Source organism: Aethalodelphis obliquidens, unplaced genomic scaffold, assembly GCF_003676395.1.
Source record: "Aethalodelphis obliquidens isolate GAN/ISIS:26980383/991018 unplaced genomic scaffold, ASM367639v1 scaffold66, whole genome shotgun sequence".
Taxonomy (NCBI): Eukaryota; Metazoa; Chordata; class Mammalia; order Artiodactyla; family Delphinidae; genus Aethalodelphis; species Aethalodelphis obliquidens.
In genome coordinates, this window is record NW_020838010.1 from 1,189,174 (window position 1) to 1,216,341 (window position 27,168).

At 40.9% G+C, this 27,168-nt stretch overlaps 1 protein-coding gene across 9 annotated transcripts in view; it reads left to right on the top strand.

Annotated features, from left to right (window-relative positions):
* Nucleotides 1-27,168, top strand: part of MID2 (midline 2) — a 108,949-nt gene that overhangs the window by 17,432 nt on the left and 64,349 nt on the right. For 8 of the 9 annotated variants that reach the window (XM_027089568.1, XM_027089567.1, XM_027089564.1 and 5 more), the window contains one exon: nucleotides 11,379-11,474. The exons of the other annotated variant lie outside the window; for it this stretch is intronic. In XM_027089568.1, the coding sequence (XP_026945369.1) occupies nucleotides 11,379-11,474 (96 nt within the window). The remainder of the gene's footprint in view (nucleotides 1-11,378; nucleotides 11,475-27,168) is intronic. 9 annotated transcript variants of the gene reach the window in all.

Here is a 27,168-nt window from a genome sequence, read left to right on the forward strand (position 1 = left end):
TGATTGATTAGATATTTGGCATCGTGCAGCTATAGTCCTTGTCTCCAGGGATAGATGGAACACAAAAGTATTTTACCAAAAGATCCTTTACTCTGTAACTAATCAGTAATTTTTGGAGAAAGAGAGGCCAAGTTTTGAATCGTTCCCCTTTAAGTTTTTAGGAAATGTGCAGAAAATTCAGATTATAAATTAAGTGGAAACTTCTTTGCTCATTTTTGGACGGAGAGTGGAAACATATGAATCATTCCCAACCGTGTGGTTTGTTATGTTGTCTGGAACATCTTGGGCTTTGAGGGGGGAGAGGGAGGTGCTGCTTGTGTGAGAGGGGGATGGAGTGGGGTAGGAGTCACTTTGGTTTGGTGCCAAGTATAAAAGGATATTAGTTCTCCACATTAAGCAGAGAGGAAGTCTGACTTTTAGTGTCACATATCCTCACTTCTTTGAGTTAATTTTAATTTAGGAAAGCATTTAGGATTATCCCCTTAATCTGCTTGATTCTTCCCCAAGGAGAAAGGAGAAAGCCAGCTGTCAGAAGCTATAGGGGAGATGGCCTTGAGTATACTCCCCTGGCCCTGAGAGGAGCACGGGAGTCCTACAGGAGTAGGGAAAGGGCTTTGACTTTCTGGCCAGTGACTGATACAGTGTTTGTTTGTACTTTTTTGTTCTGGAGACTCGTTGTTGGCGTTTATAACTACACTTTTTTTTTTTTTTTACTAATCCCTGATTAGGATTAGTGGTCTCTAATATTTATTTGTTCAGTAAAGAATAAACAGATCATTACATTATAGATGAAAGGTCAGAATAACCAGAAGCCAGCCTGTCATCTTAACATGTACTCAAAATGGACTAGAGGGTTTGGCATACCTAGTATAGTTTATTATCCTTAGTTAATAGTCCAGTTTACCTAAATATCCTGCAGAAGGCTACCAGTGGTTCTTCAATTTGAAAGAATAATTGTGTTTATGACAGTTATTACAGTTGTAAGGCCTATCAGAGTAACCATTTTCTCTATCACTTTTCATTTACTACTCCCAATATATATCTTAGTTCATGATCTGTGTTGCGTTTTTAGTGCTTCACATTTTAGAGTTTTCATTGTCACATGACTTCCTCCCCTTAGAAAAGACTGATATTATTGTATTAATAAATGTGGCTTTATAAAAGAGGTCAAATTTGGGTGACTCTCTATTGGTGACAGATCTCAACTCAGTATTCCAAGTTCTGTACAACTTGGTTCTCATGCTTGCCCAGCTGTCTTTTCTTCCTGCCACTCTCAAACATGTTACCTTCACCTGTCCAGTCTAACCTAACTGTCTGCTAAACATACTACTCTCTTTCCTGACTCTTAACTTTCACTCATACTGTTCTCTTGGCCTGCTTAGGAATCCTACCTATTCTTTAGTGCTCAATTAAAATCCCACAAGGCCGCTCCAACATACCCCAGTTTTACCATAAATTCTTTGGGGGCCAGGCACAATGTCTTTTATTTCTCCAATGTCTTCCTTAGTGTCTAGCACACATAGTATATGCTCAAGAAGTCCAAGTGAATTAAATCTTTGTAATGGATTTGCAGTAAGTATACCAGCATCTATAGCTTGTTTCCATACTCATAAGATATAAAGCTGTCTTACCATTATGAATACCTTAGAAGTCTGGGGAGAAAAATCTCCTGTGAACTACTGGTAATGTTCAAAACCACAGTGTTAGCAAAAGTACGACATGTCCTTAATTTTAGGTGCCTATCCATTTTGATTGCTGGATTTTCCAACTGCCTAACCCCATGGTGACATCTGTATAAATCAGATGTGATTATTGTAATTCTCTTTGAGAGTGATGGCTTCACATTTCCATGCCCACAGCCTGCCAAAAATATAGCTGATGAAAACCAGGGGGAATAGAGGAATTTCCTGAAAGGAATAAACAAGTACATTTTCTTTATCTCATTACATTTCCACAAATTCATTACTACAAATAATTCTTTTTTTTTAAGATATTGGAAATGTCTGTTTCTTTTTTTAAAAAATATTTCTTTCTTTCTTTCTTTCTTTCTTTCTTTGGCTGCATTGGATCTTAGTTGCGACACGTGGGATCTCACTGCGGCATGCAGGATCTTTCATTGCTGCGTGCCGGCTCTTCCTTGTGGTGCGTGGGCTCTTCATTGTGGCGTGTAGGCTTCTCTAGTTGTGGCGCGCAGGCTCTAGAGCACACGGGCTCAGTAGTTGTGGCTCGGGCTTAGTTGCCCCGCGACATGTGGGATCTTAGTTCCCCAACCAGGGATTGAACCCATGTCCCCTGCATTGGCAGGTGGATTCTTAATCCCTGGACCACCAGGGAAGTCCTACAAATAATTCTTAAATGTAGTTACATTTACCTATCAGGGGTCTTGTTGTTATAAAATGTAACCTGGTATTAGAGTAAGCTTTTTGTTATGGGAAAGTAAAATACACACACCACACACACAAAGAGAGACTGAGACAGAGAGAGCTAAAGATTGCCAAAGAGAAGGGAGATATGAAACTTGGAGAATATTCAAAGGAAAACCACAACGAGAGTCAAAAGGTTGGAAAATATGATATTCTAGAATCTTATCATAGTTGGTCACTTGTCCTTCTTCCTACTCAGTCACTCTATCATCTACCCACCCATTCTCACTCAGCCACCACCCTTCTCCCAGTTGTTTGTCTACTCACCCACTCCTGTCTGCCAAAACAGATACCCTCTCAACTTATCTACCAATGGACATTTGACTGTTTCTGAACCAGTATGAATATGAGTATAAGAGAAGGAAGGAGAAATATCTTTATGAGAGACTGGGTTGAGAGGGCATGTTTGCATACATCTGTATGTGCCATTATATACGAGTGTGTGTATTTCTGCATGGGTGAGTGGCTGAGAATTTAATCTGTGTGTGTCTATGTGTATCTATAAATGTGTGTCACTGTGTGTGAGGAGGAGAGAGTGCCTGTGTTAGTCTTCTGTGGGCTTATCTGTGGATAACTTGGGTGTGAGGGGGCCATGAGTGTAGGGCAAGTTTTCTGTGGTCACCCTAGGGAGAGTTAGGACTTCAGGAGAACCTATCCTGAGACTAGGGATCTCCCTAATAAATGAGCCTCATGATGAGACAAATCTTCAGTGGAGGCCAGGGTGGGTTACCATAGCTGAGGGAACAGAAAAAGTTGTTTCTCACTTTCACTCACTTAGGTACTGAATCACAGTAGCTAAATATAAGAGCAAAGCATTTGTGTCTAGATTTGGACTCTCTAAGGTATGGTGGTGGACATGTGTGCATGGGGTGGGTGTAATATCTGTCATGGGGTTTTTCAGCAAAACCAGCCTTCAGCTCAACAATCGTAAAATCATTCTTGCTTGTAGATCTTGCTTCTCTGTGGTCTCTTAATTGTCCAAGACTTGCTCCCCGTTACTTATAATATGTATAAATCTGTACATGTTTTGTATGTGTGTGAGAGGGTAAAAAATGCATATTATTCCATTTCTACTCGAACTGTGTGCTAAGACTCATTTGAACCCCCCTTTCCCCCCTCCAATAATTATATTGATTCTCTGGCTCTACTCTCACATAGTATTAACAGGACTCTGTGTTGGAAGATGTTTTCTATTGTTTCTTAGGTTTGAGAGCAAGTTTAGCTAGTGGATACTCCAACTACCTGTGTTCTTATCTTTCTGTTTTTCTTTTATTTCTTTTGTCCCAAGTCTCCTCCTCATCAACATCTGAAAGAGCTAACAATCATCAGTCTGAGAACAGCTTACAAAACACTGACTCAGAGATTGTTCTTGGGTGGATGAAAATCCTGTCTGTTATTATTGGGCAAGAGAACATGTTACAGAAATATAATATAGGTGAAGAAAGATTAAGGAAACAAGAATTATTGAACCCAAAGAAGTGAGGTTTAAAGGGGAAAATGTGATAATGACACTCAAGTTCATAAAGGGTTGATATAACGAGGTACTCTCTTGTTCTTTATCTCCCCTGAAGATGGACCAGACAAGAAGTTAAACTGTAGCCCCAGGGTGTTAGGCCAGGGGCTCATTCATTCATTTAAAAAACAATTAATGAACATGCACTTTGTTTATTAAACACTTAAATTGTTCAAGTCATTGTAGTAGGAGCTGGGGACACAGGAACTAAGGCACAGTGCCCGCCTTACTGAGCTCAAAGCTCAGTAAGGGAGATAGGTAAGAACATCTTCGAATTCAGTATGGTAAGTGCCATGGCAGAGGTTTGCACAGGGTTCTCTGAAGCACAGAGGAAGGGTCAGTGAAAGGAAGTCATTGGGCTCAAAAGCAGGGAATCATAAATGAATTCCTTGGAGAAGAGGGCCAACTGGAGAGAGACTGTGAAGAAAGAATTGACAGGACTTGGAGAACGACTGTAGTGGTTATAGATGATGGAGAGAAAGAATTAAAAAATGATTTTTGAGGAGGAGATGTCTTGAAGAATGGTGGTATCGGTTACAGAAATAGAGAAATTAGGAAGGGACTAGCAGTTTGGGGCGATGACTTCAGACGAGTCTGAAGGTGCCAAGCACTAGAAAAGGGTTTGCGGTTCCAGTGAAAAATACAGCACATCCCAGCCCTGGTGGAGGTGTCAGCATAGTGTGCAGAGGCAGACGAGTGAGGACACAGTTACAAGACAGTGTGGTGAGTCCTGTGGCAGTGGAGGCATGGGGCGTGTGTGTGTGTGTGTGTGTGTGTGTGTGTGTGTGTGTTTGTGTGTGTGTGAGAGAGAGAGAGAGAGAGAGAGAGAGAGAGAGCGAGCTCATAGGAGGGGCATCAGAAGAGACTTTGGGTGGCGTTAGAGACTTTAGGTGTCCCTCCTAGTTGGGGGACAGGGATGGGGTCAGGGACAGGGAGTGTTCTAGTCCAGAGAAAATAGTTTGTTCAAATATCTGGTGGAGATAGAGCATGGGGCACTCTCAGAACTGAAAGGGCAAGTGTTCCAGAAGGGGTTGAAATTCAGGCCTTTGTGGTGGCCGAAGGATCAGGGCCAGAGACATAGGTTTGAGGGTCTTTAGCGTGGAGGTAGAGCCAGGCAGTAGGGAGCTGAATGAAGGCTGAGGAGTGAGCCTTGCAGCACACTCCTGGTCTAGAAGGTAGACAGAGAGGAAGGGCAAGTGAAGGAGAAAGGGGAGGATGTGTATGAGAGGCAGGAACCGAAGAGGAATCGTGCAAGTGGAATACAGTATGGAGGCCTCCGGGAAAGTAGAGTGGTTTCAGCTCAATATTATCAAAATGAACACTGGATTTAGGTTTTTAGTATAGGTTTTCTTTTCGAAGGTCCAAATAATAATTTATACATTTAAGCTAGAGATTTAACCATGCTATGCAACTGAACAGAGGGAAAAGAAAAGAATGTGGGATTGTTTGTGTAACATTTCTGATAAGGGGACTGGGAGAGGGTGTGTCTTTGCTGGATGATTTCAGAACCTTCTGAGAAGAGGAGGGCTGGCCACCTGTTTCACCTGGCTTGAAGACCAGTCTGGTGATCCCCAGCAAACCTCAGGTAGAGTAGACCTCATACCTCCAGTATGTCACCTGCATCTCATTCTGGGACATAGCCCGTGTCTATACAACAGCGAATAAATGTTTGGGGAAAGAATAAACTCAGGCATAAGGGTGTGGGCTTCAGTTTGTGGACCAGATGGTGTGTTCTGCTGTTGAAAGGCCATATGTAATTGATACATAAAGTGACAGACTGAAGCAAAAGCAAAGTAAGTATTTTAAGACAAGCAGTTAAAAAAAGAAGGCAGAATGTGACCCCAAAAGTGCGCTAAGATTTTGGCTGCTGGCTTTTGGAAGAGCTGGGAACATCAGTGAATAGACAAGATGTCAAAAAAGAGCTTATTAAAGAATAGTAACGGGGTCACTGGATCCGAGTATTTTTAAAGATGAAGTTGTCTTCTGTCAATTGGGGAGGCTCGGGTTTGGGGTGGGTTGGCCCTTCTTCCCTTCACTTCTTTTCGAAAACTTCAAGGTTCAATTCCCACATCAAAACAGTTGGGATCTTGTCTAGTTTTAGATAATGTTCGCCTTGTACCTTGTAGAAAGTAAGAGAGAATATAGGCATTCAATGGCAATAAAACATGTTTCAATAGAACAAACAGAAAGGCTCTGACCCCTTTTTAGGCTTCAAGACTCGCTGTGTCAGGTAGGTGTATGTAAGTGTGCTCATACATGTGTGAATGCATGTGCCTTCCCGGAGCATGACATATGAAGAACACAGTCAAGTGTGTGCCATAAGGGGACTCTCTGGCTTCAGTGAAGAGCTGGTGTTTGGACATGTAGCTAGTTTTCTTCAGGGAGCCAATGAGAAAGTTATCTGAAATAACCTGTGTCTAAAGAAGTGGAAAAAAAAACCCCAGCAATTATTTGAGAGTGTTAGTGAAGCCATTTCTTTTTATGGGAAGCTGTCTGGAAGAAAAATAGCCTGTGCCTAGCTTTCTCAGAAATAGCAAAACATTTTCCTCTTTGGGGAGGGTATAACAGAACACAAACAGGCCAAGTCTATATGACACAAATGAAGTGGAACTTGGATAAAAATGGAATCAGTGTAGACTGCCAATTTAGCTAACTTGGGCCTTTTAAAATCTCAATTATGCAAATCAGCCAAATCTTCCCCTCACTTTGTGCTGTTTAGACACATGTACAGTTTTGTGAGAGCTCTAACAATGTAGCCACCTGGAGGTGTGGAGGGTCTCACAGTTTCATAGCTGAAATGGCTTCTCTAACCTTCACACAGGGAAGCACAGGAGGGCCCAGAGCTAACCTCCTGCAGCAGGAAATGGGAGCTTCATCCTGCTCTCCCTGTCAGCCTCCTGTCCAGTTTCCTCCCGGCAGATATCTCCATTCCAATCTCCCCTGCCACTTGGGCTCTCTCGTTGTCACAGTTCAAGTGTTCTGAGAAAGCTGCACTAACTAGGCTTGGGCAGAAGGAGCCTGGCTCAGTCACTAAGTGGACTGCATGAGGAAAGAACACAGCAAACCGGTTCTTCACAACCAAGCAACCACAACAACAACACAACAAAGAGACGTGTTTAGTTTTACATAAAATTTTGCGCGTGCGCGCGCGCGCGCACACACACACACACACACACACACACACACACACCCTTTTTGTTTACTTAGTCTGCGTATAGACATGATAATTACTTGGCCAAGTCAATGAAATTCATACCTAGAGTGGCCCAGAATTTCTAGTTCGAAATGATTCGTCAGGGCTAAGCATGATAAGGAAGGGTGAGGAAATCAACTGCATAATTGCTTCAATTCTCTGCTTCCCTTTGCATATGTTGATTATTGAGAATCAATTCCAGCTTGAGAGGAGGCTTTAATTCCTGGTAAATGAATAGGAAGTGAGTAAGTAAATGTTCGGTGTTTCCCTCAAATTATGTCTCGTAATGTAAGAAAACAGTGGCAAAAAGCCATCAACAGATGGTGTTTTCATTAGCCAAAGATTTATTTTTCAAAGCCTTTTCATATTAATGAAGTAAAGATGAAATTAGAGTCATCTTGTCAGTTCTAGTTCTGGATTGCTAAAATGTGCTGGCATTCTGCAAATTGCTAGGGGGCCAGAGCAAAATAACCATTTGCCATAATGTTGTGATGGAGACCCAAGGTCCGTAGTCTAACCAGACCCCAAATTATGTGTTCAGCCCTAATTTTTGTTTTCAGTGGCTTTACAGAAGCTGTGAGTCTCAGTTGTGGGCCACAAATGAGGAACACACAGCAGGGATCTTAGTCCTGCTCTGCATTATGAATTATTTATAAGATATCTGTTTCCTGACAAGTGTTGCAACAGGTTGCATACACTTGTTAGAAAACATTCTCCCCTTGGAATCCCATGTTTGAAAGAAAACACATTACAGTTGAAACACAGATTTCTTACACTGTATCTGCTCTGAGTTCCTCAATCTACATTATATTTACCTAATATGTCCATAAACTCATTTGTGAGACATGGAATTTCCACTGATCTAGGAATCTGGACCACTCTGCGGGAAGAAATCACAAACTGATTGGGCCTGTTACACATGCCCACTCTCTAACTTGAGCTGGACCTTTTCATCAAACTACAGCTCCATCATATTCACCTTACGTTCGAATTTTTGAAGAGGAGTCCACACTTGTAGCCTCCACATCGTCACTATTTACATACTCACTAACCCCGTACAGTTTGGCATTTGCTTCCAAAACTCTACTGAAACTCCTTTCCCAAAGGTCACCAGTGACCTCTAATTACCAAATCCAGCTGCCTTTACTCAGGCCTCGTATTTCTTGTGCTCTCTGCATATCTGAGAGTGACAAATCCTTTCTTGAAACGTGTTTCTCTCGATTATCCTCTTAGCTTGGCCTAGATCTGCATTACCAACTGCTTTGCATATTGCACTCTCCTCCTAACCAGTGCCCCTGCCCCCAGGCTCTCCTGTCTTAGTCTGCCCCACATAGGTTGATCTCATAAATGCAGCCCTGATTATGTCATAATCTTGCTCAAAAAAACCTACAACCAAGATGACTCTACCCAGCAAGGATCTCATTCAGATTTGATGGAGAAATTAAAACCTTTAGAGACAAGCAAAAGCTGAGAGAGTTCAGCACCACCAAACCAGCTTTACAACAAATGCTAAAGGATCTTCTCTAGGCAAGAAACACAAGAGAAGGAAAAGACCTATAATAACAAACCCAAAACAATGAAGAAAATGGGAACAGGAACATACATATCGATAATTACCTTAAATGTAAATGGATTAAATGCTCCCACCAAAAGACACAGACTGGCTAAATGGATACAAAAACAAGACCCATATATATGCTGTCTACAAGAGATGCACTTCAGACCTAGAGACACATACAGACTGAAAGTGAGGGGATGGAAAAAGATATTCCATGCAAATGGAAACCAAAAGAAAGCTGGAGTAGCAATTCTCGTATCAGACAAAGTAGACTTTAAAATAAAGACTATTAGAAGAGACAAAGAAGGACACTACATAATGATCAAGGGATCGATCCAAAAGCCTTTGGTAAACCCCTACTGCTTTCAAAAATAGGTACAGACTCCTCACCTAGACATTTAAGACCTTCATAACAGGGCCTCTGTCTCCATTTCCAGCCTGTGCCCCTCTATTTTCTTGTACCCTCTGTTCTAGTCAGACTCACCTCTGTTCCCTGGATGTGTCCTATGCTTTATTCCCTTTTACTTTTGCTCATGCTACTCCCTGTGCCTGGAACGCCCTGCCTGCCTCCATCTCTGTCTATTAAAATCCTGCTTATCCTTCAAGACCCAGCATAATTTCACCTCCTCTTTATCTCTGAAGTCAAAGCACCTTGAATAGAGTAGGTGCTCAATACCTTTTGTATTAAGTAGAAATGAAATACCTTTTGTATTAAATCTCCGAACTGCCATTTCTTTTTCCCCTGACATCTACTTAGCTTAGAACTCATGTCCAAATCAACAATTGCGGCCCTTTGTTTTTCCTTTTTCTCTCCCTTTTTCCTTGCTAAGGAGAAGACCACAGATTGAGATGGTGGTGGGGTTAAAGAAGGCCAGGGGAGACACTGTATCCAAGCCAAGAAAAATGGAATAAATGGTGAAAAAATCACTCCCATGGGCATAAAGCCAAAGAAACCAAGCAAGATCTGGCCAGAAGCAGAGATTAAGCTGATTCTCATAATCCAGATTGAGAACAAGTGAGATCAGACTGCCTGTCCTAGAAATACATAAATCTGTGGGAATACTCCTCTGGGATGGATTCATGGGACAGTGCCAAGGGTACTAAGGAGCCACAGCTACCTAGCGGAGAAGAAAGGGGCCAACACGAGTCCTCTCCCCTTCTTCCCACTATCCCTTGCCCCCTCTCCCCCCCCGCCCGCCCCGCCCAAAACATGCACTTTGAACAACTATGAACCATAGGAACCATGGAGACAGCAATGAAGCAATGAACACAACCAAGGGAAGGAATGTTGTGCTAGCAGGATAAGGACCAGGAAGTTGGGGTATTCCATTTGGAACAGACTTTGTGGGGATGTCGGGATGGTGAGTGAGAGAGGAGTGGATATTGGGGCAGGTCCTGGACGAAGCAGCCGTCAGAGCCGAAGACTTGGAAATGAGGAGGAATAAAAAAAGCCCATTACCAATCTAGAGTGAATAACATTCTATTTTGTTCACATGAGGAATATAAGAGAGTAGCTTGCTCAACTGAAAATATGCAAGGAGGTCTTAGTACTGTTTTAACTTATGTTATAATAAACAGATTTGCAAAGCGCTGCTAATGTTTCCCTAAAAGGATCTATGTCCCAGTAAACAACAGTAAACAATGGATGTCCTGTCTTGATACATACAGCTAGGCTTTGCATTTTGAAGTCTGGCATTTCTGTAGGCTATTGCTTAGTGCCAAAGGAGGGAAGCTGTGAGATACAACGCTAGATTTTGATGAATTCCACACTGAAAATGCCATCTTTTTTTCTGAAGAAACCTACTGATAAATATAAAGTGTTATCAACAAAGACAAAAAAATCATGGAATACCGGGGCAAAGCTGTATCTGAAGACTAGAGACCTGGATTCCAGTCCTAGCTTTGCTACATACTAGTTATATGACTGTGCAAAACACTTTAAGCCCACTCTGCAGCTCAGTTCTCTCATCTGTAAAATGCTGACATCTCCTACTTCATAGACTGTCATAATTATTAAATGATATGTATGAAATTGCCTAGCATAGTGTCTGACAAGTAGTAATTGCTCAATAAATTATAGTTTTCTTAGTCAACTCATCTGTAAAAAAAAGAGAGAATAAAATCTGTTCTCCCTATGTCACAGGATTACTATGAGGGCAAAATGAGATATTGACTATGAAATACTTTTTTTTTGGCGGTACACGGGCCTCTCACTGTTGTGGCCTCTCCCGTTGCGGAGCACAGGCTCCGGACGCGCAGGCCCAGCGGCCATGGCTCACGGGCCCAGCCGCTCCGTGGCATGTGGGATCCTCCCAGACCGGGGCACGAACCCGTGTCCCCTGCATCGGCAGGCGGACTCTCAACCACTGTGCCACCAGGGAAGCCCCTATGAAGTACTTTTAAAAGTTAAAAAATATTATAGAAAACATAAAGTTGCTTTAATGTTATTAAATTCCTACATTCACAAAGTCATGAATGTCATTTTTTCCCCAATAATGACAGTCTGGAGCAAATGTACAGCATTATTACTTGCACCTAGAACAGTGCTTGGCCCATGTGCAACGAATCTTTGAAATATTTGTTTACTGACTGACTGATTTCCACGTGATACTGGGTCTCAAACTCATTGAACATGTCTTCTTTTTTCCCCTCTTCCCTGTTTCCCTCTGGCTTCATACTCTGCGATGGCAGCAAACTCTGGAGATGAACCTCACCAACCTGGTTAAGCGCAACAGTGAACTAGAAAATCAAATGGCCAAGCTAATACAGATCTGCCAGCAGGTTGAGGTATGTAACAGAAACATCTGTCATTCTTTCGAAGAACCTGGATCAGGCGATCCTTTTGGGGGGACTTGTTTTGTCAGAGTGTAGCTCGGACATTTGGAGTGAAGGGCTGAATGATCATTTTAAGAAGTCTCATTCCTTTAGGATGCCTGTTCCAAGAAAAGTGGCAGATAGCTATTGTTTAAAAAATAATAATAAGTGGTGGTGGTGGGTTGGAGAGACATCAGTCCCAGGGGCAATCCCTTCTCCTTTTCCAGTAGCAGGTGGTATGAGAATCCAACATGAAGTGTGTTTCTTTCTTCATCAGACTGAACATCCTAGCTCTTTAAAAAGATTGCTAGGGAGTAAGGGAAGTTGGGAACCCCAGGTCCTCAGGGTAGAGCAAGGTTTGTTCAGTGCAATATTGTTTCTATAAGAATATCATCAGAACTGCTTCTCCTCTTCCTAACCTCTCCTCCCTTCTTCCCCATGCAACTTACCTGGTCCTCACTCATCGCCTTTCCACTTATTCTTGTCATCAACAAATGGTATCTGTGTTAGAGTTATCTGTGAATTATCAAGTGTTGTACCATATGAGGTTATCTACATCAGATCTCAGAACAGAGCCTACAAGAGGAATCGACTTCTTCATAAGTGGACATAATAAAACAAAGATGTTATTTCTCTCTTTTTTGCAAGAGTGTGAAACTTCAGCCATAGCATTTGGTTTTGTGTTGCTTTTGTTGAAGAGGTGATGGTAGGTAGGGCTTAAAGTGTAAACAGGGTCGGGTAAAATATTATACAGGACTCCTCATGGGCAGTGGTTGGATAAAAATGTTTCTGTTTATAAACCTGATAGTCTAGTTCTAATCTTACTTGTATGACAGAAAATGTAATGGTTCAAGTTTATTTTATTTTAAGCAATAAAATAATTTTATTAAGATCTCATGTCTTAATACCTCCTGGGGAGTCCTATTTAAGAGAATGTGGAGAGTTTTCTTATAAGGCAAATAATCTTCTTATATAAGTAACCACTCCTGATTGTTTGAATATCTTAAAGTATTGGGTTTCTTAAAGTAGATTTTTGTTGTATGATGAGCATACCATAGCAATTTAATCCCTGCTGGGCACTCCATTTGTGGAAGAGACTGGTGCTATAGGTAGAGTACACAGGATACCAGTTAAACTCAGGTGTGAGATTATGGAATGGGGTGGGGAATTTAGGAAGAAGCATAAGGAATGGAAAGAAAGAATGCTGGAATGTAAGTTGGAAAGTTGGTTTCTGAACTTGACTCTGTCATTAACCGGTAGTATGAACTTGAGTAAGTCATCTAGCCTCTCAACTTCAGTGTCCTTACCTATAAAATGAGGGATTGAACTGAATACATGACCTTCAGTGTCACTTCCAGATTTCTCAAGTCGTGATTCTATGAATGGTTGCTTTCTTTATTCTTTTCTTTTTCTCTTCGGTCTCATCCTTTCCAAGAGGGGAGAAGCAAAACAAGGCATTTTAGAGTGGTTTTCAACTATTCAGATTCCCTTTATGTTCTACTCTATCAGAGCTTCTGATTATGCTGTTAGATTACAGTATAAGAAACCCACACTGGTGAAGAGACAAGGAAGTATTGTGAGCAGGAGACAAGATAAGAAATCCCTTGGTTTAGAATTTACATGATTGAGGGTGGGGCAACATCTCATAGTGAATAAAATGTGGTTAGAAATTGTAATCATCACTTCCTCATTCTCATCAAAAAGTTATTTAAGTAGAGAGCAAGTTGTAGTCAAATTAGCAAAGTAAGCAGTTTATTTTCATTGCTTATTCACTTTAGCACCTCTCTAACATTTTATCATTCCACCCCCCTGCACCGCCCCCGCCCAGGGAGTTTATCACTCTGGCCAGCCTCACCCAAACATAGCCCTGTTCCAACCTTTCCCAGCCCATCGCACCAATGAAACCTTTATGATTCAGGGCCCTACTCTTTTCAAGTGGCAAGGAGCTAGTCTCATAAAACAGTGCATCATTGTGTTAGTGGAGGAGGACTCATCCTGGTCCTCTAGGTTATAGGTGATGTTTTCACAGTGCCTTTCTGAAGTTAGTATTCCTGCTTGAGCCTTCAGGAGATAACACTAGTGGTGCCAAATGTAAGCAAAGTAGGTGGGAAAAGTAGCCCCATGGCAACCAGCAAAGGAAGGGTTTAAGAGACTCCCTCGGGATGCTTACTAATCCTCGGCCAATCGTCTGCTCTGGTACACAAAAGGTCACCTTTTATTAATACTTACTTATGCATAGCACTGTACCAGGTACAAAGAAAACAGCATAGACACAGTATTTACCCTCTGGGGGCTTACATGTTATACAAATCCACCCTGATGTGGATACACATGTGCAAGAAATACAGACAATGGAATTGAAATGTTAACTGAGAATTGGGAAAGAATCTTGAGATACTGCATTACATGTCAAGGGCGAGAGTGTATTTTGGGAGTTAACTTCATGGTCTTATTCAGTTTAGGATTCTGTCTTTGACAGGGGCCCTACAGGATGGTTTATGGAAGGCCATGGCTGTGCTCTATGACATCATCCCTTCTGAAAGGTTAGGGGTGTGCCCTAACTTCCCCATAATAATAGGGTGAATCCAGGGTACTTATTATGTTCGTTCAGCACAGAGCCTGTGTGTCCAGAAGGCTTCAAGACAAGCCCTGGGATTAGAAATGCAGTTAAAGAAGAGATTTGAGACTTCATAAATTCTTACAAATACTTTATAAAATGAAATAAATAGTAGGATACTTTCATGTAAGCCAGACATTAAGGGGTGGTTTGAATTTTTTTCATTTTATCTAATCCAGATTTGTCTATTGGGAATGACTATATTCACAGTGTAAACCAGGCATTTCACATCGGGCGGGGGTGGAGGATACCAGCTAAGGCACTTCTGAGAAAACTAGAATAGGCTATTTTCCTGCCAAACCTGTTCCCCTTCCTGATTGTCTGCAAATGTTTTTGTCACAGATTGACTTTTCATAAAAGAGCCATAAATACTGCCTCCCTCTCCTGGTTCTTTCTCTCTGTTCTCTATTCTCCTCAGAAAGTAAACAAAGCTGCAGTCTTCCTATTATTACAGAAACAGAGATTAGGATCACCACAGATTTGTTAGCTGAATTCTTTGGTAATGCAGCCTGTTAGAGTCACTGCCCAGCTTTCAGAATTCAGTGGATAGGCAGCTGGAAAATATTTTCTGTCGGGGCTGGAGAACATGGGAAGGAGGGAGAGGCAGGCCCAAGACTCCTTTAATCTGGTTAAGGAAGGGCATGCTCTGACCTTGCTACTCTGGCCACTTGATCTCTATATATAGTTCTTTGTCCGGTCTCATCAGGCATCCTTTGTTTACATTTCCAAAGGAAATCTCTGTTTAATGCATAGCCAAGGGAAAATGTATACCAACAGATGAATAGTTCCTCTTGGCTTCCAAGTCTGCATGGTTTTGTGAATAAATAAGCATTCCGGAAAATATTGAGGGGAAGAAAAATGGTTAAATACTTAGTAATCAGTCAGGCAACAACATTTCTTGAGCAAATGCGATGTACTCAGTGTGGTAGGTCATTTGGGGGTTACAAAAGAAACATATTTTTTTGATGACCTCCAGAAACTTTTATTAGTCTAGCTAGGGACAACCCAGTATCGAGAGAGAAAGAGGAGTATTTATAACACAGAGTGCAGTACAGGGAGCACAGATGAATGTAGTATAGCCCTTCTGTGTTTACTTTTTTAGTCTTGTTAACTTTTAGGGCATGGAGCACATTAAAGCATTGTCCTGGCTATTTCGTGTGCCATCTGTTTTCCTCCCCTCCAGAACTGCTGCAGGACAAATGGGTTGGTCCATCCCAGAAGCTCCATGGGCAGATTGATTTCTTTCTGGCTCTTCTCAAGCCTTTTAAGGGGCTGGGTGGCATGGCTGTTTAGCATTAAGAGAATGAAAAAAGAAAGGAGATGAGCTGAAAGAGAGGGAAAGGCTTCCCTTAGTTTGGGAATTTCAGCTTTTCATCTTGCCACCAGGGCTTTGCTCCAGTAACTTTCAGAAGTCTTAGAGCTCAAACCGTAGGTGGCTTGGAGTTCTCCCCTTTCTGCTCATGTTGCTCATTGAAATGGTATTTGGTTTGGGAAGAGCAAGACTCAATGTCTGACTACTTCTCCAAGCATAAAAATAAGTGTCTTAATAGAAATTAGTTAAAAAAACACACCACTATGGATGACTTCAGCAGATGATCCTGAAATGTTTTAGAGTGGTCGGGCTAGAAGCAATAATAGAATCTAAATCATTAAAGCACAAATATGTTTGTTGGAGGGCTCTTCTGCAAGCACGGAGGACATGATAAAATGAAGGAATGATTAGACTGAAGTAAGTGTGATTAGGGAAAATTTAATGGATAAAATGCATTTTAGCCAAATGTTGCAGGAAGAAAAATAAATTCCTCCCTCTGCTGAGACAGAGAGCAGTGATATTAATGGAGGTGAAAATGAGCAAATTGTATGGGCAAAGTGGTACACTATGCACTAGGTATACACTGGGTATATAGAGATAAATAGCAAATGGTCCCTGACCTCAAGGAACTTGCTTAACAGGTAAAATGTCAAATATAATGTGAAGTGATGATTATTGTAATGAAGGTAAGTGCAAGATGACAAGCTAGCATAGAGAAAGAAACAACTAAGTCGGCCTGAGGGACTTAGGAAGGACTGCAAAATGGAAATAAAAATCAAATTGTCTTGAAATAAGAGTAGAATTTTGCCCAAAAAATGAGAAAAGGGAGCAAAGGGAACACCATGTGGGAACATAGAAGGGTAAACAGCATAGAGGTGTTCAGGAAATCACCAGAAGTTTGGTTCAGCCAGAATGTGAGATGTAACATCATTGCAAGAGGTGAGTGTGGAGAAGTAGCTAGGGCCTGGATAGTGAAGGGCCTTGTATGCCATGCATAGGTGTTTGGACTTTGCCCTGAAGACTCTAGGGACCCATGGAAGGATTTAAAGTAGGTGAATAACTGGATACGGTCTTCATTTTAGGATTGCTCTGGCTGTAGTATGCAGGATGGAGCAAGGATCAGGGGTCAAAACTGAAGGTAAAGAGACCAGTTTGGTGGCTTTTCCTGATCCATGCAGAGATGAAAGCCCAACCTAAGGCAATGGCAGTAGGGCTAGGGAGCAGGGGATAAATTCAAAACACATTTGTAGTAGGTAGAATCAATATGACTTGGTGATCAGTTAGATGCAGTGGGTAGAGAGATGAGAGAATAGTAGGGTGATCTATAGGTTTCTGGCTTGGGTAACTGAATGGACGTGTTTCCTTTAACTAGATTAGGAAATAGATGGAGTTCTTTTTATTTTTTAAATTTTAACATTTTTTAAAATTTAATTTAATTTTATTTTTTAATACAGCAGGTTCTTATTAGTTATCTATTTTATACATATTAGTGTATATAAGTCAATCCCAATCTTCCATTTCATCCCCCCCCCACCCCACCGCTTCCCTCCCCGCTTGGTGTCCATACGTTTGTTCTCTACATCTGTGTCTCTATTTCGGCTTTGCAAACTGGTTCATCTGTACCATTTTTCTAGATTCCACATATATGCATTAATATACAATATTTGTTTTTCTCTTTCTGACTTACTTCACTCTGTATGACAGTATCCAAGTGAATCCACGTCTCTCTACAAACGACCCAATTTCGTTCCTTTTTATGGCTGAGTAATATTCCATGGTATATACATACCACATCTTCTTTATCCATTCATTTGTTGATAGGCATTTAGGTTGCTTCCATGTCCTGGCTATTGTAAATAGTGCTGCAATGAATACTGGGGTGCATGTGTCTTTTTGAATTATGGTTTTCTCTGGGTATATGCCCAGGACTGGGATTGCTGGGTCATATGGTAGTTCTGTTTTTAGTTTCTTAAGGAACCTCCATACTGTTCTCCACAGTGGCTGTATCACTTTACATTCCCACCAACAGTACAAGAGGGTTCCCTTTTCTCCACACCCTCTCCAGCATTTGTTGTTTGTAGATTTTCTGATGATGCCCATTCTGACTGGTGTGAGGTGATACCTCATTGTAGTTTTGATTTGTGTTTCTCTACTAATTAGTGATGTTGAGCAGCTTTTCATGTGCTTCTTGGCCAGTTTTATGTCTTCTTTGGAGAAATGTCTATTTAGGTCTTCTGCCCATTTTTGGATTGGGTTGTTTGTTTCTTTAATATTGAGCTGCCTGAGCTCTTTATATATTTTGGAGACTAATCCTTTGTCCGTTGATTCGTTTGCAAATATTTTCTCCCATTCTGAGGGTTGTCTTTTCATCTTGTTTATGGTTTCCTTTGCTGTGCAAAAGCTTTGAAGTCTCCTTAGGTCTCATTTGTTTATTTCGGTTTTTATTTCCATTACTCTAGGAGATGGATCAAAAAAGATCTTGCTGTGATTTATGTCAAAGAGTGTTCTGCCTATGCTTTCCTCTAAGAGTTTTATAGTGTCCGGTCTTACATTTAGGTCTCTAATCCATTTTGAGTTTATTTTTGTGTATGGTGTTAGGGAGTGTTCTAATTTCATTCTTTTACATGTAGCTGTCCAGTTTTCCCAGCACCACTTATTGAAGAGCCTGTCTTTTCTCCATTGTATATCCTTGCCTCCTTTGTCATAGATTAGTTGTCCCTAGGTGTGTGGGTTTATCTCTGGGCTTTCTATCCTGTTCCATTGATCTGTATTTCTGGTTTTGTGCCAGTACAATACTGTCTTGATTACTCTAGCTTTGTAGTATAGTCTGAAGTCAGGGAGTCTGATTCCTCCAGCTCCGTTTTTTCCCCTCAAGATTGCTTTGGCCATTTGGGGTCTTTTGTGTCTCCATACAAATGTTAAGGTTTTTTGTTCTAGTTCTGTAAAAAATGCCATTGGTAATTTGATCGGGATTGCATTGAATCTGTAGACTGCTTTGGGTAGTATAGTCATTTTCACAATGTTGATTCTTCCAATCCAAGAACATGGTATATCTCTCCATCTCTTTGACTCCTTTCATCAGTGTCTTATAGTCTTCTGAGTACAGGTGTTTTACCTCCTTAGGTAGGTTTATTCCCAGGTATTTTATTCTTTTTGTTGCAATGGTGAATGAGATTGTTTTCTTAATTTCTCTTTCTGATCTTTCATTGCTAGTGTATAGGAATGCAAGAAATTTCTGTGCACTAATTTTGTATCATGCAACTTTACCAGATTCATTGATTAGCTCTTTTAGTTTTCTGGTGGCATCTTTAGGATTCTCTATGTATAGTATCATGTCATCTGCAAACAGTGACAGTTTTGCTCCTTCTTTTCTAATTTGTATACCTTTTATATCTTTTCCTTCTCTGGTTGCCATGGCTAGGACTTGCAAAACTATGGTGAATAATAGTGGTGAGAGTGGACATCCTTGTCTTGTTCCTGATCTTAGAGGAAATGCTTTCAGTTTTTCACCATTGAGAATGATGTTTGCTGTGGGTTTATCATGTATGGCCTTTATTATGTCGTATATGGCAGAGGTCCCCTCTATGCCCACTTTCTGGAGAGTTTTTTTTATCATAAATACGTGTTTAATTTTGTCAAAAGCTTTTTCTCCATCTATTGAGATGATCATACGGTTTTTATTCTTCAGTTTGTCAATATGGTGTATCACATTGATTGACTTGTGTATATTGAAGAATCCTTGCATCCCTGGGATAAGTCCCACTTGATCGTGGTGTATGATCCTTTTAATGTGTTGTTGGATTCTGTTTGCTAGTATTTTGTTGAGGATTTTTTTTTTTTCAGTACGTGGGCCTCTCACTGTTGTGGCCTCTCCCCTTGCGGAGCACAGGCTACGGACGCGCAGGCTCAGCGGCCATGGCTCACGGGCCCAGCCGCTCTGCGGCATGAGGGATCTTCCCAGACCAGGGCACGAACCCATGTCCCCTGCATCAGCAGGCGGACTCTCAACCACTGTGCCACCAGGGAAGCCCTTTGTTGAGGATTTTTGCATCTATATCTATCAGTGATATTGGTGTGTAATCTTCTTTTTTTGTAGTATCTTTGTCTGGTTTTGGTATCAGGGTGATGGTGGCCTCATAGAATGAGTTTGGGAGTGTTCCTTCCTCTGCAAATTTTTGGAAGAGTTTGAGAAGGATGGGTGTTAGCTCTTCTCTAAATGTTTGATAGAATTCACCTGTGAAGCCATCTGGTCCTGGACTTTTGTTTGTTGGAAGATTTTAAATCACAGTTTCAATTTCATTACGTGTGATTGGTCTGTTCATATTTTCTGTTTCTTCCTGGTTCAGTCTTGAAAGGTTATACCTTCCTAAGAATTTATCCATTTCTTCCAGGTTGTCCATTTTATTGGCATAGAGTTGCTTGTAGTAGTCTCTTAAGGTGTTCTGTATTTCTGCGGTGTCAGTTGTAACTTCTCCTTTCTTATTTCCAATTTTATTGATTTGAGTCCTCTCCCTATTTTTCTTGATGAGTCTGGCTAAAGGTTTGTCAGTTTTGTTTATCTTCTCAAAGAACCAGCTTTTAGTTTTATTGGTCTTTGATATTGTTTTCTTTGTTTCTATTTCATTTATTTCTGCTCTGATCTTTATGATTTCTTTCCTTCTACTAACTTTGGGTTTTGTTTGTTCTTTTCTCTAGTTCATTTAGGTGTGAGGTTAGATTGCTTATTTGAGATTTTTCTTGTTTCTTGAGGTAGGATTGTATTGCTATAAACTTCTCTCTTAGAACTGCTTTTGCTGCATCCCAGAGGTTTTGGATTGTCATGTTTTCATTGTCATTTGTGTCCAGGCAGTTTTTGATTTCCTCTTTGATTTCTTCAGTGATCTGTTGATTATTCAGTAACATATTGTTTAGCCTCCATGTGTTTTGTGTTTTTTCCATTTTTTTCCCTGTAATTGATTTCTAATCTCATAGTGTTGTGGTCGGAAAAGATGCTTGATATGATTTCAGTTTTCTTAAATTTCCTGAGGCTTGATTTGTGACCCAAGATGTGATCTATCCTGGAGAATGTTCCGTGTGCACTTGAGAAGAAAATGTAATCTGCTGTTTTCCGATGGAATGTCCTATAAATATCAATTAAATCTATTTGGTCTATTGTGTCATTTAAAGCTTGTGTTTTCTTATTAATTTTCTGTCTGGATGATCTGTCCATTGGTGTATGTGAGCTGTTAAAGTCCCCCACTATTATTGTGTTACTGTTGATTTCCTCTTTTATAGATGTTAGCAGTTGCCTTATTTATTAAGGAGCTCTTACATTGGGTGCGTGTGTATTTATAATTGTTATTATCCTCTTCTTGGATTGATTCCTTGATAATTATGTAGTGTCCTTCCTTGTCTCTTATAACATTTTTTATTTTAAATTCTATTTTGTCTGATACAAGTATTGCTACTCCAGCTTTCTTTTGATTTCCATTTGCATGGAGTATCTTTTTCCATCCCCTCACTTTCAGTCTTTGTGTGTCCTTAGGTCTGAATTGGGTCTTTTGTAGACAGTATATATATGGGTCTTCTTTTGGTATCCATTCAGCAAGCCTGTGTCTTTTGATTGGAGCATTTAATCTATTCACATTTAAGGTAATTATCGATATGTAAGTTACTATTACCATTTTCTTAATTGTTTTGGGTTTGTTTTTGTAGGTCCTTTTCTTCTCTTGTGTTTTCCACTTAGAGAAGTTCCTTTAGCATTTGTTGTAGGGGTGGTTTGGTAGTGCTGAATTCTCTTCGCTTTTACTTGTCTGTAAAGCTTTTGATTACTATCAAATCTTAATGAGATCCTTGCCAGGTAGAGTAATCTTGGTTGTAGGTTCTTCCCTTTCATCACTTTAAACATTTTGTGCCACTCCCTTCTGACTTGTAGAGTTCCTGCTGATAAATCAGCTGTTAACCTTATGGGAGTTCCCTTGTATGTTATTTGTCGTTTTTCCCTTGTTGCTTTTCATAATTTTTCTTTGTCTTTAATTTTTGTCAATTTGATTACTATGTGTCTTGGTGTGTTTCTCCTTGAGTTTATCCTGCCTGGGACTCTCTGCACTTCCTGGACTTGGGTGGCTATTTCCTTTCCCATGTTAGGGAAGTTTTTGACTACAATCTCTTCACATATTTTCTCTGGTCCTTTCTCTCTCTCTTCTCCTTCTGGGACCCGTATAATGTGAATGCTGTTGCGTTTAATGTTGTCCTAGAGGTCTCTTAGGCTGTCTTCATTTCTTTTCATTCTTTTTTCTTTATTCTGTTCAGCGGCAGTGAATTCCACCATTCTGTCTTCCAGGTCACTTATCCATTCTTCTGACTCAGTCATTCTGCTATTGATTCCTTCTAGTGTATTTTTCATTTCAGTTATTGCATTCATCTCTGTTTGTTTGTTCTTTAGTTCTTCTAGGTCTTTGTTAAACATTTCTTGCATCTTCTTGATCTTTGCCTCCATTCTTTTTCCGAGGTCCTGGATCATCTTTACTATCATTATTCTGAATTCTTTTTCTGGAAGGTTGCCTATCTTCACTTCATTTAGTTGTTTTTCTGGGTTTTTATCTTGTTCCTTCATCTGGTACATAATCCTTTGCCTTCTCATCTTGTCTATCTTTCTGTGAATGTGGTTTTCGTTCCACAGGCTGCAGGGTTGTAGTTCTTCTTGCTTCTGCTGTCTGCCCTCTGGTGGATGAGGCTGTCTAAGAGGCTTGTGCAAGCTTCCTGATGGGAGGGACCGGTGGTGGGTAGAGTTGGGTGTTGCTCTGATGGGCAGAGCTCAGTAAAAGTTTAATATGCTTGTTGCTTGTCTGCTGGTGGGTGGGGCTGAGTTCCCTCCCTCTTGGTTGTTTGGCCTGAGGCCACCCAGCACTGGAGGCTACAGTCTCTTTGGTGGGGATAATGGCGGACTCCAGGAGGGTTCACACCAAGGAGTACTTCCCAGAACTTCTGCTGCCAGTGTCCTTGTCCTCATGATGAGACACAGCCATCCCCCGCCTCTGCAGGAGACCCCCCAACACTAGCAGGTAGGTCTGGTTCAGTCTCCTATGGGGTCACTGCTCCTTCCCCCTGGGTCCTGATGTGCACACTACTTTGTGTGTGCCCTCCAAGAGTGGAGTTTCCCCCAGTCCTGTTGAAGTCCTGCAGTCAAATCCCACTAGCCTTCAAAGTCTAGTTCTCTGGGAATTCCCCCTCCTGTTGCCGGACTCCCAGGTTGGGAAGCCTGACGTGACGTGGGGATCAGAACCTTCACTCCAGTGGGTGGACTTCTGTGGTATAATTGTTCTCCAGTTTGTGAGTCACCCTCCCAGCAGTTATGGGATTTGATTTCATTGTGATTGTGCCCCTCCTGCCATCTCATTGTGGCTTCTCCTTTGTCTTTGGATGTGGTGTATCTTTTTTGGTGAGTTCCAGTGTCTTCCTGTTGATGATTGTTCAGCAGTTAGCTGTGATTCCGGTGCTCTCACAAGAGGGATTGAGAACACATCCTTCTACGCCGCCATTTTCAACCAGTCTTCCAGAGTTCTTTTTAGACGTGTGAGGTTTGTTGTGCTGTCAGTCAGAGAGTCTTGTAAGAAATGCCTGTTGGACATCTGGCTGGATCTGGAGGTCAGGAGAGAGGTCTGGGAAAGGGATAAAGACTTGGGAGTCATCTAAGTGGCACTGAAAGCCACGGAGAATGTACAATGTACAATGAGAAGAAAGCCTAGGGCACAGAAATCCAATTGTTTGTCACTCAGAATACAACAACAAACTGAATTTACAAAAATAAATGGAAAGACTGTGGAGCTTTTTATGAGATTACTAAGGGTTGGCGTGTGTTTAAAAAATTAAATATCAGGAGGAAATTTTTCATTTGTGGGAATAGTCAACATTTTAGAAATTACCTCTGTAAAGACTATAATAATAAGTGACACTTAATGAAGATTTTTCGTATATTGCAGGTAATCACTTTATATGTGTTAACTCATTTAATCCTCACAACACTATGAAGTAAACACTTATTATTCTTGCTTTACAGATAAAGACATTGAGATACAGAGAGATTGAAGTGATTTGCCAAGGTCATGCTGCTAGTAGGTAACAGAGTGGGGATTTGAATTCAGGCACTTTAGCTCCAGAGCCTCTGCCCCTAACCACCCCATTGTACTTCCTTTTGCAAGGCCAAGGTACACATCACTTGGATGTCCCTTGTTTATCACCAGTGGTTCCTGACTCATCATGAGGATGGCTTGTAGTCAGTAAGGAGAATGATATATGGGTGTGAATTCTGGAAGAAAGCAAAAGAGAAACAGATGGAGCAGAAGGGAGGAAGAAAACTGACAAAACAGAGGCTGAAAATAGCAAAGGAAGAGAGGCCTTCAAGGTGTGGAACTTTTGATAGAGTCCATTGGCGCAGCACCATTATACAGGAAGATATCATTAATGACCTTTGAGGGAGCAGGTTCAGTGGAAAGGTGAGGATAGAGTCAGAGAGGTCAAAGAGAAAGTAAGTTGTAACGAAATGCACGCTGTGAGAAGTTTGATCGTGAAAGTGAAGAGGGAAATAGAGTGGTAGTTATTATCCTTTTGAAGTGCAAAACAATGAGACTCACAAACACTCGTACAATATTCTAGTTGTTTATTTTGTTACTGAGTAGCTAACAGTAGGAGTCACTAGATCCACTGACTCTGACCACACATACTTCATTTCCCATCCTGACTTGGCTTCCAGCCATCTTTCCAATCCTGGGCCCTCCTGCCCAGCTCCAAGCCTCAGTTTCTACAATTCACTCCTCCTAGAAAGTGTGTAGGTTCTGGGATGCAATGTGATGTGGTAGCTTTGGAGTTGGGCATACTAGCTGTGTAACCTTGGACACACACATAACTTCTCTGAGCCTCAGTTTCATTATCTATGACACTTAGACTAATCATATTTTGAAGGGAAAGGTAGTACATGTAAAACACTTGCTACTGTAATTGGCAGATAGTCAAGGCTCAATAAATGGTAGTAGCAGTAGCGGCAGCAGCAGCAGTGACAATAGGAGCAGTTGTTAGTATTAATCGTACTGGTAGTACTAGCAGTATTTCTGGGCACCTCACCTTTGCCAGAGATTCCTAGCCCTGACCTCAGGACTTCTGGAGGATCATCGTTATTTCTGAGGGTGGGGAAAACAGTCAGTCCCCAATGCTCACAATCAATCTTAAATTTAACACATGAACCAGAACTTTCCTTGGGAAGGGGGAGTGGTAATGAAATTACAGCACTAAAAATATTGGAAATCTCAGCCATATGGCCCTATTTAATCACCCACCAACAACTGTGCAAAGGTGGTACACTAAAAAGGGTTATTATGTTCAATAAGCTGCCGGTTTTCAGTTACTGAATTAAACAAATTTTATTTAGTATGGAAAAGTTCACTGCCCTTCTTTACTTAAGTAAACTTGCCTGTTATCCTGCCCAAATTCCTCTTGATTACTGCCCCAAAGCAAAGGCAAAAGAAAAGTTTTGGGGAGGGACAGATGCTTTTTTTAAAACCACCTCTAGTGGTTTTAAAAACAGAGAGTTTGGGGGATTTTTTTTTTTATTGAAGTGTAATTGACATACAACTCTGTTAGTTCCAGTTGCACAGCATAGCGATTCAATATTTATTTGGGATTTTAAAATGTTTATTAGCCAGAATGTTCTGTATTTTTGTGGGAGATGGAAGAGCAAGAGCAGCAGACTTAATACTAAGCTCCTGAGGACGATTTGGGCTACCAGTGCCTGGTGAAAATGAAATAGCTATTTTGAAACCAGTGTGGAATTATGGGTGGAGAAAATGGTTTTCATGAACAATGGGAAATAAGTACATAGTGACCTAGTCAGTCTCTGCATTTATACTACTGAAATGACTAATTCAGAGTATTATATTCAATCTTATTAAGTATATGGCAATTAATATTTAATATAGATGAAAAACCTAAGTCAACTGTGCAATCTGAAGTGTGGGCATAGCCTATTTTTATACTAGCAAAGAAAGTGCTTTATAATTTTCCAGATACCTAATGTGCTTGATTCTTTTTCAAAAATACTCTATGACAATTCTTGATATATTCCAGTGAAATAAAATTTTTGAGGACATTAAAGGTTGCATTTGAAACATTTGGAGGGTATGGACACATGACAGGGTTGTAAGGATAAAATGAGTTAGGATGAACATTGTTTTCCCTCCCCTCCTCCCCCATATCTATAGGGCATATAAACTTTCCAGTGTGGCCATGTTTTCATAGTCAGAACAGTTCATACAGGAATGCACTCTTGTTCTGTTTTTGCCCTTTTTTTTTTCAGTGCAGTGAAGCTCATTTTATAGCTCCATTCCCCATCTGCTGCCTTCTTCCTCCAGTTCCCGTTTCTCAGTGTTCAAATTCTATGTTAAATGACCAGAACACTTGCCTAATGTTGGACTCTTCTGCTTACTCCGCTCTTTGCACAATCCACCCAAGTTCCCCATTTCCAATGTGCTCTTGGAAAGTTGGTGGAATTCTAATAATTCAAGTTAAAGCCCTATCAAGCCTACCCTGTACCTTTAAATGTTTCCAGTTCCACCTCTACCTCCAATCTCTCTTGCCATCAACCCATCCAAAATACCAAACAAATAGAACAAAACAAAGACCAAAAAAAACCCTAAAATGGAAACGACTACCACTATAACAGACATGCACACAGCCCTTGAAACGCCCTTTCTGTCTCTTCCTGTCTAGAAGAGTCCAGCTGTATGATATGGTAAGCAGAGATTGGGAGTGGGAGAGAATCGTATTTGAATCATATGTGCTGGTCTTTGTGCTAGAGGCATTCTTGTTTCTAATCTCAGTGTTTATGACGACCCTGTGATAATGTTTGTGATATCCCCATTTTACAAATGAGGAACCTGAGAGTGAGAGAAATTAGATGACTTATTCAAGGTCACACATAGAGTAAGCTCGGACTCTGTCTTGCATCTCTCTGACTCTGAAGTCCATGTTCTTTCCGCTGCACTATTTGTTTACTTGCCACGGATTCACTTGTGTTCAGATAGAAAGGAGACGGCTTAGGATGTCCACTGATTTTCCTCCCTTCATTAAACAGCTCCAGAAGAATAGATGATCTACTGGGGGCCTTGGCATTCCTGACTCCATGGTAAGCCTCTTATGTACCTGTATTTGATAGCCCAGAGTGGCTCTCTGTCCTAACAGCCCTTCGTGGGGTTAGGAAGCAGAGGGAGAATGGATGCTGGAGTTGGCAGAAGGAAGCAGTAGTGCCTACAGTTAAGGCACTTACTTGCTCAGATTATTTTTGTGCCATGAGACCCAAGTCAGGGGTTGAACACAGAGTGGGCAGCTCCAGGTATCGATACTGACCATGGTCATGCGGTCAGTTTACTGTGGGACCCACACTTCCTTCCTGAGACTGTCTTGCTGGGTCATCCTAGGGCATGACTGTTGTCTCCATGCGACACAGATTTTCTTAATTATTACAAAAGAGTTTGGCAGTAAAGATTTACTCTCAAAAAGTGTCCTTAATCTTATCATACTTTGACTATAACTAATATAATACCACAGTGACTGCAAATATATGGATCTCCTCAGAAAAAGTGCATATATTGTTACTATTTTTAAAAATTCAATTTATTTAAAAAAAATAGAAACAGTTCACCCATTTCTCCCATCCCACCCCCATCCCTCACCTCTGGCAACCACCAATTTGTTTTGTATCTATGAGC